Source organism: Poecilia mexicana, unplaced genomic scaffold (genome assembly GCF_051168715.1).
Source record: "Poecilia mexicana isolate PSO_F unplaced genomic scaffold, ASM5116871v1 scaffold_17, whole genome shotgun sequence".
Lineage (NCBI taxonomy): Eukaryota > Metazoa > Chordata > Actinopteri > Cyprinodontiformes > Poeciliidae > Poecilia > Poecilia mexicana.
This window is the reverse complement of record NW_028263386.1, coordinates 2271195-2285725: the sequence shown is the minus strand read 5'-3', so window position 1 is coordinate 2285725 and position 14531 is coordinate 2271195. Positions and strand designations below refer to the sequence as shown.

General features: G+C 40.9%; 1 protein-coding gene across 1 annotated transcript in view; it reads right to left on the bottom strand.

Moving 5' to 3' along the window:
- Nucleotides 1–14531, bottom strand: part of myo10 (myosin X) — a 108824-nt gene that overhangs the window by 16279 nt on the left and 78014 nt on the right. Inside the window, exon 20 of the mRNA XM_014990273.2 lies at nucleotides 472–596. Within this exon, the coding sequence (XP_014845759.2) occupies nucleotides 472–596 (125 nt within the window). The remainder of the gene's footprint in view (nucleotides 1–471; nucleotides 597–14531) is intronic.

Sequence of the window (14531 nt, the reverse complement as noted above, 5' to 3'; positions counted from 1 at the left end):
ATTTAATCCTATTTTTTTTACATTTAAGGAACAAAACTATTCAAATAATAAACTAAACCATACAAGACTTCATTGAAGCAAACAAAATAAGTTTTTTAATTCAAAACATAAAATGTAAGGCATACAGGAGGGAGCTGCTGTATATAATAGATATAAACTACAAAATTACGACAAATGCAAAAACATGAACAATGAATACGAAACTTGAGTTGCATCAAACTTTTGTTGTATTTTTAAGAAATTTTTATTTGACTGTAAAATCTGTAAAAATGTCCATTTGCATCAGTCGTTAGCTTACAGGTTATATTTGCCTAACTTTGGTCAGGGGCCGCACAAAATCATCAATGGGGCCATAAATGAGCCCCGCACCACGCTTTGATACCCCTGAATCAGGAAAAAGTACAAACTGGTTGTGTGTTTGAGCATTTCTGATTCCCTGAGCGTTTGGACTTGTGTAAATCTGGATCAGACCTGGAGCAGAAGTCCTGGAAGGATCTGCGGACCGGGAAGCCGCTGCGCCGGATCTTCACCGTTTCCAGCATGCCGGAGTATCTGAGCTGGTTCAGAACCACCGTCTGGTCGAACTGGTCAGGCATCTGCAGCAGGAACAGAAGAAACATCAGATTACTGAGCCCTGCTGGAGTTGAACAGGAATCTGTGTGTTGTTATCCAGCGGGATGTGAATGCAGACGTTCCTCTGCCCCTCAGAATCACAGGCTGATCTATGATGTTTGCCACTGGTTGACCTTTTCAGCTCAGCACCAAACGTATTTTCATGGCTGTGAGGTTTGATTTTGGAGGTCTGGTTTGACTCAATGTCACAGCCACAAACACTGTGGGGCTATGAGGCCGATAACACGTCTGGAGGTGATGAATGGAAACAAAGAGATGAAAACAACAAACATTAAAGCTGCAGGATGAAACTTTTATAAAAAACATTTTGTTTTTTACATAAACTGTAACCATGTAGAGACAGTTTGTTATGAGACAGGTAATCTGTGGAAAGGTTGATCTCCTCCCTGAGCTGCTATTGCTGTTAAAATAAATGCACAGCTCTCGACCAAATCAACCAATCAGAGTCAGGAGGCGGGGCTTAGGGCTGTCAATCAATGTCACATACTCGCTGCTAAATGTGCTAATTGCAGAGAAACAACTCACCTTTACAGCAGAACTGTTTATCTGCCGTCATCGGTGGCTATGCTAACTAGCCTTAGCAATCACACCAACGATGGTGATTGACAGCGCTAAGTCCCGCCTCCTGGCTCTGATTGGTTGTTTCTCGTTAGGCAGAGGAGGTTGATGTTTTAACACATTATCTATCTCATATTAAACTGTCACAAATATGTAACAATAAATATGTAAAAAAAAACTTTTATAAAAGTTACAAACTGAAGCTTTAACAGTTTTATAAACCTTCAGGCCACTCAGCAGCACTGAGACAGCATCATCAGTGACAGAGCAGCATTCAGAGGAAGCCTTTCTCTGAGGCGACGCTCGTCACCCTGTAACCCCGGTGGGCGTAAGCGGGGTGGGTGGGGTTAGCTCCATATAAGTGGGAGCTTTCATTCCCACTGGTAATGCCCCCTTTATTCAGCAGGTCTCCCCTGATAGTCCGCTGATGGCCCATTTGGGTCGTCTAGAAGGGAGGCCAACTCACCAGCAGACCTCCCTGACTGATTGAATGGAGGCCTTTAATGCCACCGGCCGCAGGGAGCGCTTCGTTAGCATAATTAGCATTTGCATACGGATGGCGATGCAGCCGTACAAAGGCGGGCGGTGTCAGGACGACATCCTCTGACTCCCAGATCGGCTTCATTCATCGTCGTTTCCTGTTTCTGCTTCGCCTTCAGGGAGTTCAGAGATCCTCCCCTGGTCGTAACAAGACTCCATGTCCCACATCCAGATCCAAAAACCCAGAGCTAAAAAACTAAATCTATGGCAGATACTTCTATACCAGGGGGGTCAAACTCAATTTCACCGAGGGCCACTTCAGCATATTGGCCCCCCTCAACGGGCCACATTGACGGTACAAATCAGGAGGGCATCCCTGCTAAAACACCCCAGACAAAAGGTTGACTTCCCTCATTCAGTTCTGTAGAGGCTTATAATGAGTCAATGGTCCAGGTGTGTTAGAGAAGGAACCATCTAAAGCTGCAGATGGAAGCTCTGGAAAACTAGACTTGGGCAGCCCTAGCATAAATGTATAAAAATACAATGTTAAAAATAAATTAAACACTTCATATTGTTAAATAACTGATTTTATGTATTGAAGTTTTAAATATTACATTTGAGTTTCCATGGATGTAAAATTACTGCAGTTTAAAAAATACAATATTTAAATCAGTGTTTAAAGGTAAGCAAACAAATAATAAAAACAAGTCACATGGGCAGACATTATAGACTTTACGCATAGATTTAGTCTCAGAGGCAACTGAAATCAATTAATTAAAAAATCCTTTCTGAATATCATCTCATGGTCTCTGAACTAAATGCGTCTTTCTGACCGGGAGCTGACGGCGTGTTGAAGAGTTATGGACCGGACGCTTTGGAGCGTCTGGTTAGGAAGCGCATTACAAACCTCTGGTTGAAATGGCGCGTTAAATTCAAGTCTCCATTACAGACCAGAGAAAACTAAAGAGAATGCAACGTTGTGGACGATGGAAAAGTTAATTAGACTGTAACATGCGCAGTCCGCTGAAGTGATGCTAATTTAAGTGAAGTCGCTTAATTTAATTTATTAAAAGTTATTGGGGTGGTTTTTGTCACTATGAGAAAAATGTAGATGTGCATTACGCCATAAAACTGCCAACAGGTAATTGAAGTAAAGTAGCTTCAATTTCAAAGAAGCCGACATTGAAGTCGATTGGCAAATGAACCATCACAAAAGGGGAAGGCTCTTGTTGTCTCACTGCACCCCAAGAGATGCATAACCTACAAAAAACCATTTCTGTCTGGTTTCAAACCAGAAACCTTTTGCGTGTAAAGCAAACATGATAACCACTACACTACAGGAACTGAACTTCTCTGCTTTGATTCAGTTTGAGGTTCCAAAGTTGATGATGTGAGATGCAACGCATGAAAATGTCAACTGAGGTTTGCACTGAGATGCCTGGATTCAGAGTACAGACCATGACACCACAGACCCTTGTTGACCTTTAGTAAACACCTGTGATGAATAGAACATGCAAAATCTGTTTCTGTCTGGTTTCGAACCAGAGACCTTTTGCGTGTGAAGCAAACATGATAACCACTACACTAGAGGAACTCATGCTGTTTCCACTGTTCCTGGTAGATGATCCACATTTTGTTAGAGACTAACGTCAACGATGGGCATGAAACAATGTCAAATACTTACAGATCCTCTCAGAGAGCACAGTAACTTGGTGAACAAACTTATACTTGTGCCTAATTTCACATTACAGTCCATAAACTAAGCCTGGGATCAAAAAATTGTATTGAAGATGTCATTAGCAGAGACAAATGGTTCTGCAGAGAATTGGCTAAATGGCTATAAAATAAAATCAATACTTACAAATAAAAGATGGTTCAAAAATAAAATTACACATTAAAATAAAAAAATATCTCTGAAATACAATCAACACTTGAGAATTAAAAATGGTTCAAAATAATATCAACACTTCAAAATAAAATATTATGTATGTTGTTTTGAAAAACAGAATATAAGCACTTTTATCAAATCTTCATTGTGGTAAAATCATGTAAGTTCTTCTTAAATCCATGGAAACTCAGCAGCTTGTAAGGTAGGTGAGTTAGCTCAGCAGGTTAAAGCACGATGCTGGTAATCCTGAGGTTGTCAGTTCAAACCCCACATGGGGCAATTCATGTGTAAGGTCTTTCAGACAATCAACACTTCAAAATAAATAAGGGTTCAAAAATAAAATCAACACTTCAAAAATAAATAAGGTTTCAAAAATAAAATCAATACTTAAAAATGGTTCAAAAATAAAATCAACACTTCAAAATAAATAAGGTTTCTAAAACAAAATCAACACTTTAAAATTAAAAATGGTTCAAAAATAAAATCAACACTTTAAAATTAAAAATGGTTCAAAAATAAAATCAACACTTTGCAATTAAAAAATGGTTCAAAAATAAAATAAACACTTTAAAATTAAAAATGGTTGGAAAATAAAATCAACAGTTCAAAATGTATAATGGGTGACTGTTTCTGTCTGTTCAGGCCATAAACTAAGCCTGGGATCAAACAATATATTGCAGATGTCATTAGCAGAGACAAATGGTTCTACAGAGTCATGGCTAAAAAGTAAAATCAATTCTTACAAATAAAAAATGGTTAGGAAGCGCATTACAAACTTTTGGTTGGAAATTCAAGTCTCCATTACAGACCAGAGAAAACTAAAGAGAATGCAACGTTGTGTTTTTTTTTTTTATGTTGTTGGTCAAGATAATATCTAGCGCGACCTGCCGCCCTGACACCAACTCACACACATCTTCATTCACAGTCTTACTTGTAAATCGATTTTTCTTTTCTCGGATGTTAGCTTGCCGATGTTTTATTCGCTGGGAAAATCAATAAGCAGCTTGAGGTGACTCTGCTGCTCTCTAGTGGCGAGAAGCCGTAATGTTGGCTGGTAACAATCGGAATGCATTGTGGGAGATGTAGTTTGTAGTCAATTCGTGCTCAAAACCTATTTTAAGTCAATCATCGGCCTATAAAATGCTGGGGGGGCCACATAAAATGACAAGGCGGGCCACATGTGGCCAGCGGGCCTTGAGTTTGACACATGTGTTCTATACCAACAATAGATCAGTATCAGCTGGACCAGTAAAAGTAACATTCAGGGATGTTGATGGATGGATGGAAGGATGGACAGATGGATGGAAGGATGGACGGATGGAAGGATGGATGGAAGGATGGATGAAAGGATGGATGGATGGACGGACAGATGGATGAACAGACGGATGGATGGAAGGATGGATGGAAGGATGGACGAATGGATGGATGGATGGACGAATGGATGGATGGATGGACGAATGGATGGATGGATGGACGAATGGATGGATGGATGATGGTTCCAGTCGAACCTTTTTCAGATGAAATCTCGTTTTCTATCCTTTCAATATAATTTTGCTCATAACTAAAAATCTGATGTTCCCTCGTCCTTCCCTCATTTTTCCCTCGTTTTTCCCTCGTTTTTCCCTCGTTGGTCTTCAGTTGGTCTGCAGTAACAGGAAGCAGTTATAAGTAACGGCAGAACAGTCAGGCGCCTCCAGCAGACAGAAGCCTCTGGTCCTCTGCTGACTGACGGATGACAACAATAGCTGCTGCCTCAGCCTGACTTCCCCAGAGGTCGGTGCATTCACAGGAACAAACGGGGGCGTGGCGGTCCGCTCCTGGGGGTGAGAAACGCCAAACATGGGGGGCAGCTGAACTCAGGGTGAGCTGTCCATCACCCAGCCCAATAAGACGAGCTGCAGAGCTGCTTCCTGTATCTGATGCAGGTCAGCAGCGACTCAAAGCCTCCTGATAATCCACTGATGAGATAACAGGATTCACTCTGAAGTGTTGGCATGTAAAAAAATCTAATTATCTCATGACATTTCAAAGAATGCCATTTTCCTTCCCATTCTGAGACTCACAAAGTTCACGCTGCCTCATGGGACAAAATTTAAATAAGTTATCAACAAACTGAAAATCCATCTGGTTCAATTAAAGGTTAATTAATGCAGGTTCAATCTAATAACACCTTCAATACGCTGTAAATAAAGCAACACGGTTTTACCAACAGAAGAGTCAGCAATGATGTTATTGTAACCCTGAAGTTTCTAATATGAGGCTACAGCTGCACATTACCAAGAAATGTTAAAAGTGACTTTATTAAAGTTTCTGCTTTGACCCAGGAACCGAGAGCAATGACATTCCTGAAGCTGCTGTCTGTGAGACACTCGGGTCTGATGGAGGATCCGCAGAGGATTATCAGCTCAGCAGGAGGAACAATGGCGCTGGGCTTTAAGTGCAGATAAACCCAAACCAAACCGCCTCTGTCGGACTTAAAGACGGGTCTGTTTGAAGAAGGATTGGAGGGCTTACAGCAGCAACACTGAACAAACCTGCAGGGGGCGCTCTGTGCAGATTACAACCACAGAGAAGCAGCATTTACTGCAGCGCAGCTGCTCAGTTTGACAGAAACACTGGATGGTGACATTATGATCAATATGTGGTTTGATTATTAATAATAACAGCTGGATGTCAACCTGATGGACAGAACGGACAGGAATATGAGGATGGATGGATGGATGGATGGATGGATGTTGGATGGATGGATGGATGGATGGATGGATAGATGTTGGATGGATGGATGGATGGATGGATGGATGGATGGATGGATGGATGGATGGATGGATGGATGGATGTTGGATGGATGTTGGATGGATGGATGGATGGATGATGGATGGATAGATGTTGGATGGATGGATGGATGGATGGATGTTGGATGGATGTTGGATGGATGGATGGATGTTGGATGGATGGATGGATGGATGGATGGATGGATGGATGGATGGATGGATAGATGTTGGATGGATGGATGGATGGATGGATGGATGGATGGATGGATGGATGGATGGATGATGGATGATGGATAGATGTTGGATGGATGGATGGATGGATGGATGGATGATGGATGATGGATAGATGTTGGATGGATGGATGGATGGATGATGGATGATGGATAGATGTTGGATGGATGGATGGATGATGGATGATGGATGAATGGATAGATGTTGGATGGATGATGGATGATGGATGGATGATGGATGGATGATGGATGGATGATGGATGGATGGATGATGGATGGATGTTGGATGGATGATGGATGGATGTTGGATGGATGGATGGATGGATGATGGATGATGGATGATGGATGGATGGATGGATGATGGATGGATGTTGGATGGATGATGGATGGATGGATGATGGATAGATGTTGGATGGATGGATGGATAGATGTTGGATGGATGGATGGATGATGGATAGATGTTGGATGGATGATGGATGGATGGATGGATGATGGATGGATGTTGGATGGATGTTGGATGGATGTATGGATGGATGGATGTCTAAAACCCTGAATAATCTCGTTGTTTTTGCGTTTCCTTATTTTCCCTGAATCTTTTCCAGTTCGAGCCTCAGAGGATCTGATGATTGATCTCATTCAATCTGCCAGAAACCTCCATGTCTGAGGCTGGCAACAGAAAATCATCACTAAATGATTTCTGTTGTCCAGAAATGAAACTGGAAGTCCAGTTTCTGCAGCTGCAGGTGAAATCAGCAGATTGCTTGAACAGAAAAACGTAATGATGACAGAATTCAAATAATTTGATTTTTCTTCCACTAATATTGGGCTGGACTAAAGAAAATGTCAGTTTTTTTTAAACAAAGTATCCAAAACTGTGTAAGTGACACTTTAGAAACACTGTAATTAGCTAATTATATCCCAATATAGCATCGCAGATTGATAGTGTAGGGAAAATAATCTGCTTTAAGTAGAAGTGTAATCTCATTAGAAAGAGAAGAGGACAGAATGCCACTTCCTCTTCATTAACCTGTCATTTACCGAACAGCCGGCTCATCCCATATCCAGTCTCATTAATTTCATGCCCTCCAGGCCTGATAATAATCACAAAGATAAGCTCACTGCTTCGTCTCAGCTATTGTAAATGACCATGCATCACTTCAGAGCTGAAAGCCTTCATGTTCAATTATCCTAGAAAGGAAACAGGGAACATCAGAGGAGCCATAAGCAGAAAAATGCACCAAACACTTTCAGTTTTACAGCTTTGATTCACGTTTCAGTTCCAAACACAAACTTCAGGATGTTTTTAGAGGTTCGGATGATCTGCTGCAGCTCGATGCTAACGCCTAACAGGTGACTGTGAAAGTTGTAGAGTTCTCTTCAGACATCTAAAAGCTCACATTTCCCTCTTTACAATCCAGATAAAACTACAAATCAGAACTCTCAGACAACATAAGAAGCTTGCTTTGTGATTCACCCCATTTTAAAACCACAGCTGCAAATTTAAACCCTGTTCACTCACACACAGCCCACGTCAGACCTGCATCAGGACTCACCTTGCATCTTAGCTTCTTGTTTCCCTACAGGATTCCTTTCTTTTCCAGATCCGACAGAAACTTCCCAAAGCTGCAGCTCATCCGCTCCTGCAGCACACTGACTCCTTCACGCACATTCATCCGCCACGGAGCCAAACAAAGGCTTTCAAACCCACAGCTCCACTCCCCCTTTTAACGTGGGGAGGATGGAGGGGGGCCGCGTTGCCATGGGGACGCATCTCCTGCTGAGGCTAATTTGTGCTGGCCACTTGTAGGGTCTGACTCTGTGTGTGTGTGTGTGTGTGCGCGTGTGTGTGTGTGTGTGTGTGTGTGTGTGTGTGTGTGTGAGGGAGAAAATGGGCTGGCTGTTTGCATTCAAACGTGTCCAACCAGAGCAGCTGACGGTCTGATGAAGTGGTCAAACTGGACCCCAACAGGAAACGCCGTCATGTCTGATCTGATGTCGTGTTGACAAGTTGGTGTGAATCTAAAATCGTTTCGATGTGAAAGTTTCACACAGCAAACCTAGAATAAGAATATCTGAATATCATTTAACTGTACTTAAAGTTTATCGTTTAAAATTAAAATATGTTACATATAAAAAGATATTTCTTTCTTACTGCTGCTAATATGACATACTGATTATTACCATAATAATACACATAACCAATAGCTATATGTAAATTTTAATCTTTAAACAGGCAAAGCCTGAAACATTTTGGGAAAATGTTAACTAAGCAGTAAAAACTTCCTCTAATATGGAACAAATTGCTGAAACACCGAGTTCCTCTAAATCAAGGCGAAACACCCAGCTGGTCAGAGCTGCTTCTGAATTTTACGGACTGAACACTGACCAGTATATTTGTTTTTGATGCTTTGACGCTCTTCTACCTGCCTGGCTGCTGAATCGTGACCTTCCTGTTCTTTATTAGCTTCGCCTACTTTTTTTTCCATCACTTACATTTGCCTCATATTTTTACTGCTGGTCCATCTTTATTACTGTCACTTCACATGTAAACACAAAGACTGTTGCGCTGCCAGCAGACCAAAGCGTTGTCATGGCGACGAGCGAGCAGCTGTTGTTCTGACAGCTTTTTAGGAACCAGAGAGGCGTTTTAGTTGCTCTGTTTTCATCGTGTCTTTGTGCAGAACATGCTGCCATCTAGATGAGCTGGATGTCAGCGAACACAGAGACAAAGTAAGACACAAAGGCTGAGGAGGAGCTCTTTTGTTTGAAATCATTTCTGAATGACAGTCCAGAGGACGTCGGCTCAGGAAACAAACTTCAGCAATTATTTTAAAGAGGAACTCAAGATTATCCTGGTTGATTTTTTGCCATTTTTCAAGCTAGAAAAGTGTGAAAATCATTCAGAAATCTGCTTTGATGGCAACTAATGCCTTGTTTAGTGGAAGATGCACAATATTCAGACAGTGAAGTACGTTATGCATTCTGCCACTATGCTGATATTTCCACACACACTCCACATCTTTCCATGCTTATTTTAAACTTAACTGAAAATGTTTCCCATATTTTTTCATGTTTTGTTTCTAATCAAACTCAAGGCTTAAACTGCTGTTTTGCAACCCAGAGTAAAGCAAAGCTTCACAGCTTTGTCTGTGTTTTCCTTTCAGTCCAGGCCCGACTTTTAAGCCTGACCTTTAATCTGATTTAATAAACACAGACGAATAAACCTCTAATTGCTGAACATTCAACCTCGTTTGAAACCGCTTCCACTTGAAGCCCCGTCCTCTTTTGACACCTGCTCTGAATCAAACAGGCAGATGACTGGGGTCCCTCTCAGGGTTTGGGGGCCGTGTTGCTTTGACCCCGGTTCCCCCCTGGGGAGACGCCAACATGCTCTCCACCTCTGTGCTTCACTACATTAAGCTCCACTCAGAGGTCATCATCCAGGCCTGTTTAACATTCGATGTGAGGACAGGTCCAGATGGCCGTGGTTCATAAAACAGGCTGGCTGCATACATTTAGCAGGAACAGTCAGGACATTTTTTTCTTTGATCAAGTATTTCCTTGTTGCATCAAAGCTAATACATTATTGGGGAGCCTGTTCAATGTATTTCTAGTTTGAGCAGCAGAGGTCAGCCTGTGGGTTTCCATGTCGAATGACTGAATGTAGTGTGAAAAACTTCGGAGTCCATTGGGCTTGATAAAGTATAGTACAAGTACTGACCCTTTGCAACTACTAATCATTGGAGGCGCCATGATGGACAGAAGTGAGAGTGATGGGAGTACTGAACAGAGCGACTGAAACTGTTTTCCAGTTTTCCAGAGCTAACTTGACTCGACTTGTCAAGTTAGCTCGACAAGTCGAGCTAACTTGTCAGTGAACGTAACAGGTGTGTTACGTTCACTGACAACGTAACACACGTTACGTTGTGTTACGTTCAAACAGCTTGAAAACAGCTGGAAACAGCTGTTTTCAAGCTGTTTGAACGTAACACAACGTAACGTTGTGTTACGTTCAAACAGCTTGAAAACAGCTGGAAACAGCTGTTTTCAAGCTGTTTGAACGTAACACAACGTAACGTTGTGTTACGTTCAAACAGCTTGAAAACAGCTGTTTCCAGCTGTTTTCAAGCTGGAAACAGCTTGAAACCTTGTATTTCCTTTTAACTCATGTAAAGCACTTTGAATTGCCTTATTGCTGAAAATGTGCTATATAAATAAAATGACCTTACCATAAACCATTCCATAATGCGATATTTATACTTCCTCCAATCAGCAGCTGCTGCTGCGAATCCTTTGCCTCCTGCTCTGTCTGTAAAAGGGGCGTCGTCTGTCTTTTATTCAAGACCAGAGGGGAAGGCCATCTGGCTCTGATGACATCAGAGCTGATGTCATCAGTGACAGTCTGTGATGTCATCAGTGACAGATAGTCTGTGATGACCACATGGACTTGATGTGGTCATTGATGGTCGTCTGGCCACATGGTCATCACAGTCCAACTGTCACTGATGACATCAGCTATGATGTCATCAGTGATGGTCAGAAAAAGATGTGATGTCATTGATGACATCACATCCTGTTACTTCAGAGGTCCTTGAATAACACAGCTCCTAGCGTAGCGCACCATTGTTACCATGGCACGTAGGCGACGTCGCAGACGGCGCTCCTCCTACAGACGTAGGAGGAGGCGCTACTACAGGCGAAGGAGGCGCAGAAGCGGCTACTATCGCCGTAGACGCAGGAGATACCGCCGTCGCCGTTATTACTAGTCACTCACGTTGACCATGTAGCAAGCATTTGAAAAACCACTAAAAAAATTATAAAAAAATAATTAAGAAATAAAAATTATTTATTTCTTAATTTATTTAAAAATAATAAAAATGTATAAAAATAATTAAGGTATAAAAAATATTTTTTGTATCTAAATTATTTTTTTATTATAATTTTTAAGTTTTAGAAAACGTTGTTTACTGAAATGATCTGACAGATTATGTGAGGTCACGTCATGAATGACTGCATTGTATTTTTGTTTTAGTCCTTTTCGGATCATGTTAGTTCAGATGACATCACAGGTCTTCAAACATTAAAAATGTAAAACGTAAATCCACAAATTAAAAACAGTAAACCTAACAAGTAAGACTTAGAATGTATGTTGGGGTAAATTTTCACTCACTGATTAAATTATTACAACCTATTAATTAATTTCTCCAATGAAAGAACAGTTAAAATAGTGTCAATCTTACACTAGGCTGTTTAACGGCATTCATGTTTCAAAATGTTTTATTATTTAGAAATTACTCTGCAACATTACTGACCTACTTAAGCCTGAGGTTGAAATGCTTTTTAATACCTTTCTGCAGATCTGTAGCTGTCAGGAAAGAGAGAGGAGAGGCTGCAGCATCCTGGACATGATTTATGCACATACAATCATAATGAGGTTTATAAAAGGCCCCTCTGCCTGCACATGTGTGAGGTTTATCTGTTGTTAGCAAGCACCATAAAAACCACTGAAAAAGTAAAAAGCAATTAAAACAAGAAATTAAATTAAAAATTAAAATCAGTTAAAAATTGTTAAAAGAAAAATTATGAAAGAGTAATTAGAATAAAAAATAATAAATATCAAATGAAAGAAATTGAAAAAGCAATAAAATACATTAGTTAAAATAAGTATTGAACAAATCAGGATTTTTCTTACAGGTAGTTTTAAAGTTTTCACCGGTGTTGTAACAATACAACTGATCCAGATGTAGAAAGACACCAAAAACATTTAAGTTGTTTTGTGTCACCTGGATGGAACGACTCGTACTGATATTTATTTTTAAATAAATATCAGTATAAATACTGATATTTATTTTTAAATAAATATCAGTATAAATACTGATATTTATTTTTAAATAAATATCAGTATAAATACTGATATTTATTTCAAAAGCCTTTGTTGTTGCTGACAGCAATTTTGTTCCAGTTTCACTCATCTGTGTTTCTGATTTGTATTTTTATTATTATTCAGTGTTTCAAACACCCGAGCAGCTTACTTACCACAGCTACACTTCCCTCGCCCGCGGCTAGAGGAGCCGTTTTTGCGCCTCTTCTGGCTGCGGGCTTTGGGATTCTTACGGTTCCGCTTACGCCTGGGGGCGTCAGAGGAAGAGCGCTTTCTGCGTCGTGCTTTACGTGCCATGGTAGCAACGCGGTGCTAAGCACTGCCCTCTTATTCAAGGACTTTTGAAGCACTGGTCTGTGATGTCATCAGTGACGTCACAGGTACAGCCTGTGATGCGATCGATGACATCACATCCAAGCTTGGCTATTGCTGATGACATCACACCTGACATTAGCTGTGCCTCTTCCTTTCTCATCAAAATGTAGTTCTCAATCATTTAAGGTGAAACGTTTGCTAAGGTTAAAGGTTAAAGGTTAGGATTTTACCTTCATTTGTGTGAACAGTAATTTCTTTCACTAAAATCTTAACATCACTTGTTTCAAAATTAATATTAAACTATTTTACATTAAATTATTACATTATTAGAATGACTAGTTTTCTTTTTGATCTTTTGTCACTTTGTGGAAATAATTGCTATAAATTAAAAACCTGCCGTAGACGGCACAGTTCCTGCTAGTTATGGGCCAAATGACATGACTTCACCTGCCGCAGTTTGTCCTGAACTGAGCCTCAAACAAATTAGTTGGGTTTATCATTATGAATCCACTGCGGTTGAAGAGACAAGCTGGGTTCAATAAATGCTACACCAAAAACGTCTGTGAGCAGCAGTAACTTTTCAGGCATGCGGTACAAATATTCATACATCCGTGATCGACACGGTCCAGACATGAACAAGTAATTGCTCACCAGCTGTTTGCAAGTGCAAAATGTGCCTGACACAAAAAGCAGAGAAGGATGCATAGATCCAATAACAGAGAATATGGCTGGTCAAATAGTTGGACAACTTAAAGTATTATAATAAATTCGATGAGAAATATTCTCCAGCAATGCAGATTAACGCAGCCGGGCTGCTGACAATATCTATGGAATAAAAACAAAACGGGAAACGCCTTGATTAAACTTTAATATTGTGTTATGTTATTTAACAAACATTCATATTAACAGTCCAGAAAGCAGAAAATCATCAGAGTCAAAAAGATCCAGCCAAGTTTCATCTTCAGTGCTCTAACTGAGGTGAGGGATCAACCAGAGCCACACGGAGGAGCTGGTCAATGACCTGAGGAGAGCTGGCACCGCTGTTTCCACGGTTACTGTGGGTAATACACTAAGGTTGCGTTCACACTGCAGCCGAAATGACCCAAATACGACTTTTTTGACCTAATGCGACCTGTATCTGATCTTTTCATGACAGCCTGAACAACACAGGTCGGATTCTTTTCGAATGCGACCCAGACCACTTGGGTATCCGATACGTATCTGATTCAAATGCGACCTAACGTCCAGGCCGCATTCATCCGACCTGAACGTCACTGATACTCAACAAATCTCACTATTCTGCGTCTTGATACGCACATGCGGGAATAAAAACAACAACCATGACGGATTATATGAGGATTAAGTTGTTCATATGTTGCTCCGGTTGGACAACAACTTCAAATATGTAAGCTAAGCTCCACCGTTAGCCTCCATGTTTACTTCCACAAACACTGAGCACTTCTTCTTTATGGCGGTTGGCAGAACACTGAGAACGCTGACTATTGCGCCCTCTACTGTGCATGCGGGACACTTTCAGGTCGTTTGCCCGTTCAGACTGCAGAACACACACAGGTCGCATTTATTTGGAAGTGTGAATGGCCACGGCAAAAAAAATCTAATTTGACAAGAAATTGGAATTGGATCACTTCAGGCTGCAGTGTGAACGCACCCTGAGACGTCATGGTGTAAAATCATCATGGCACGGAAGGTTCCTCTGCTTAAATCAGCACAGGTCCAGGCCCGTCTTCAGTTTGCCCATGACCATTTGGATGATC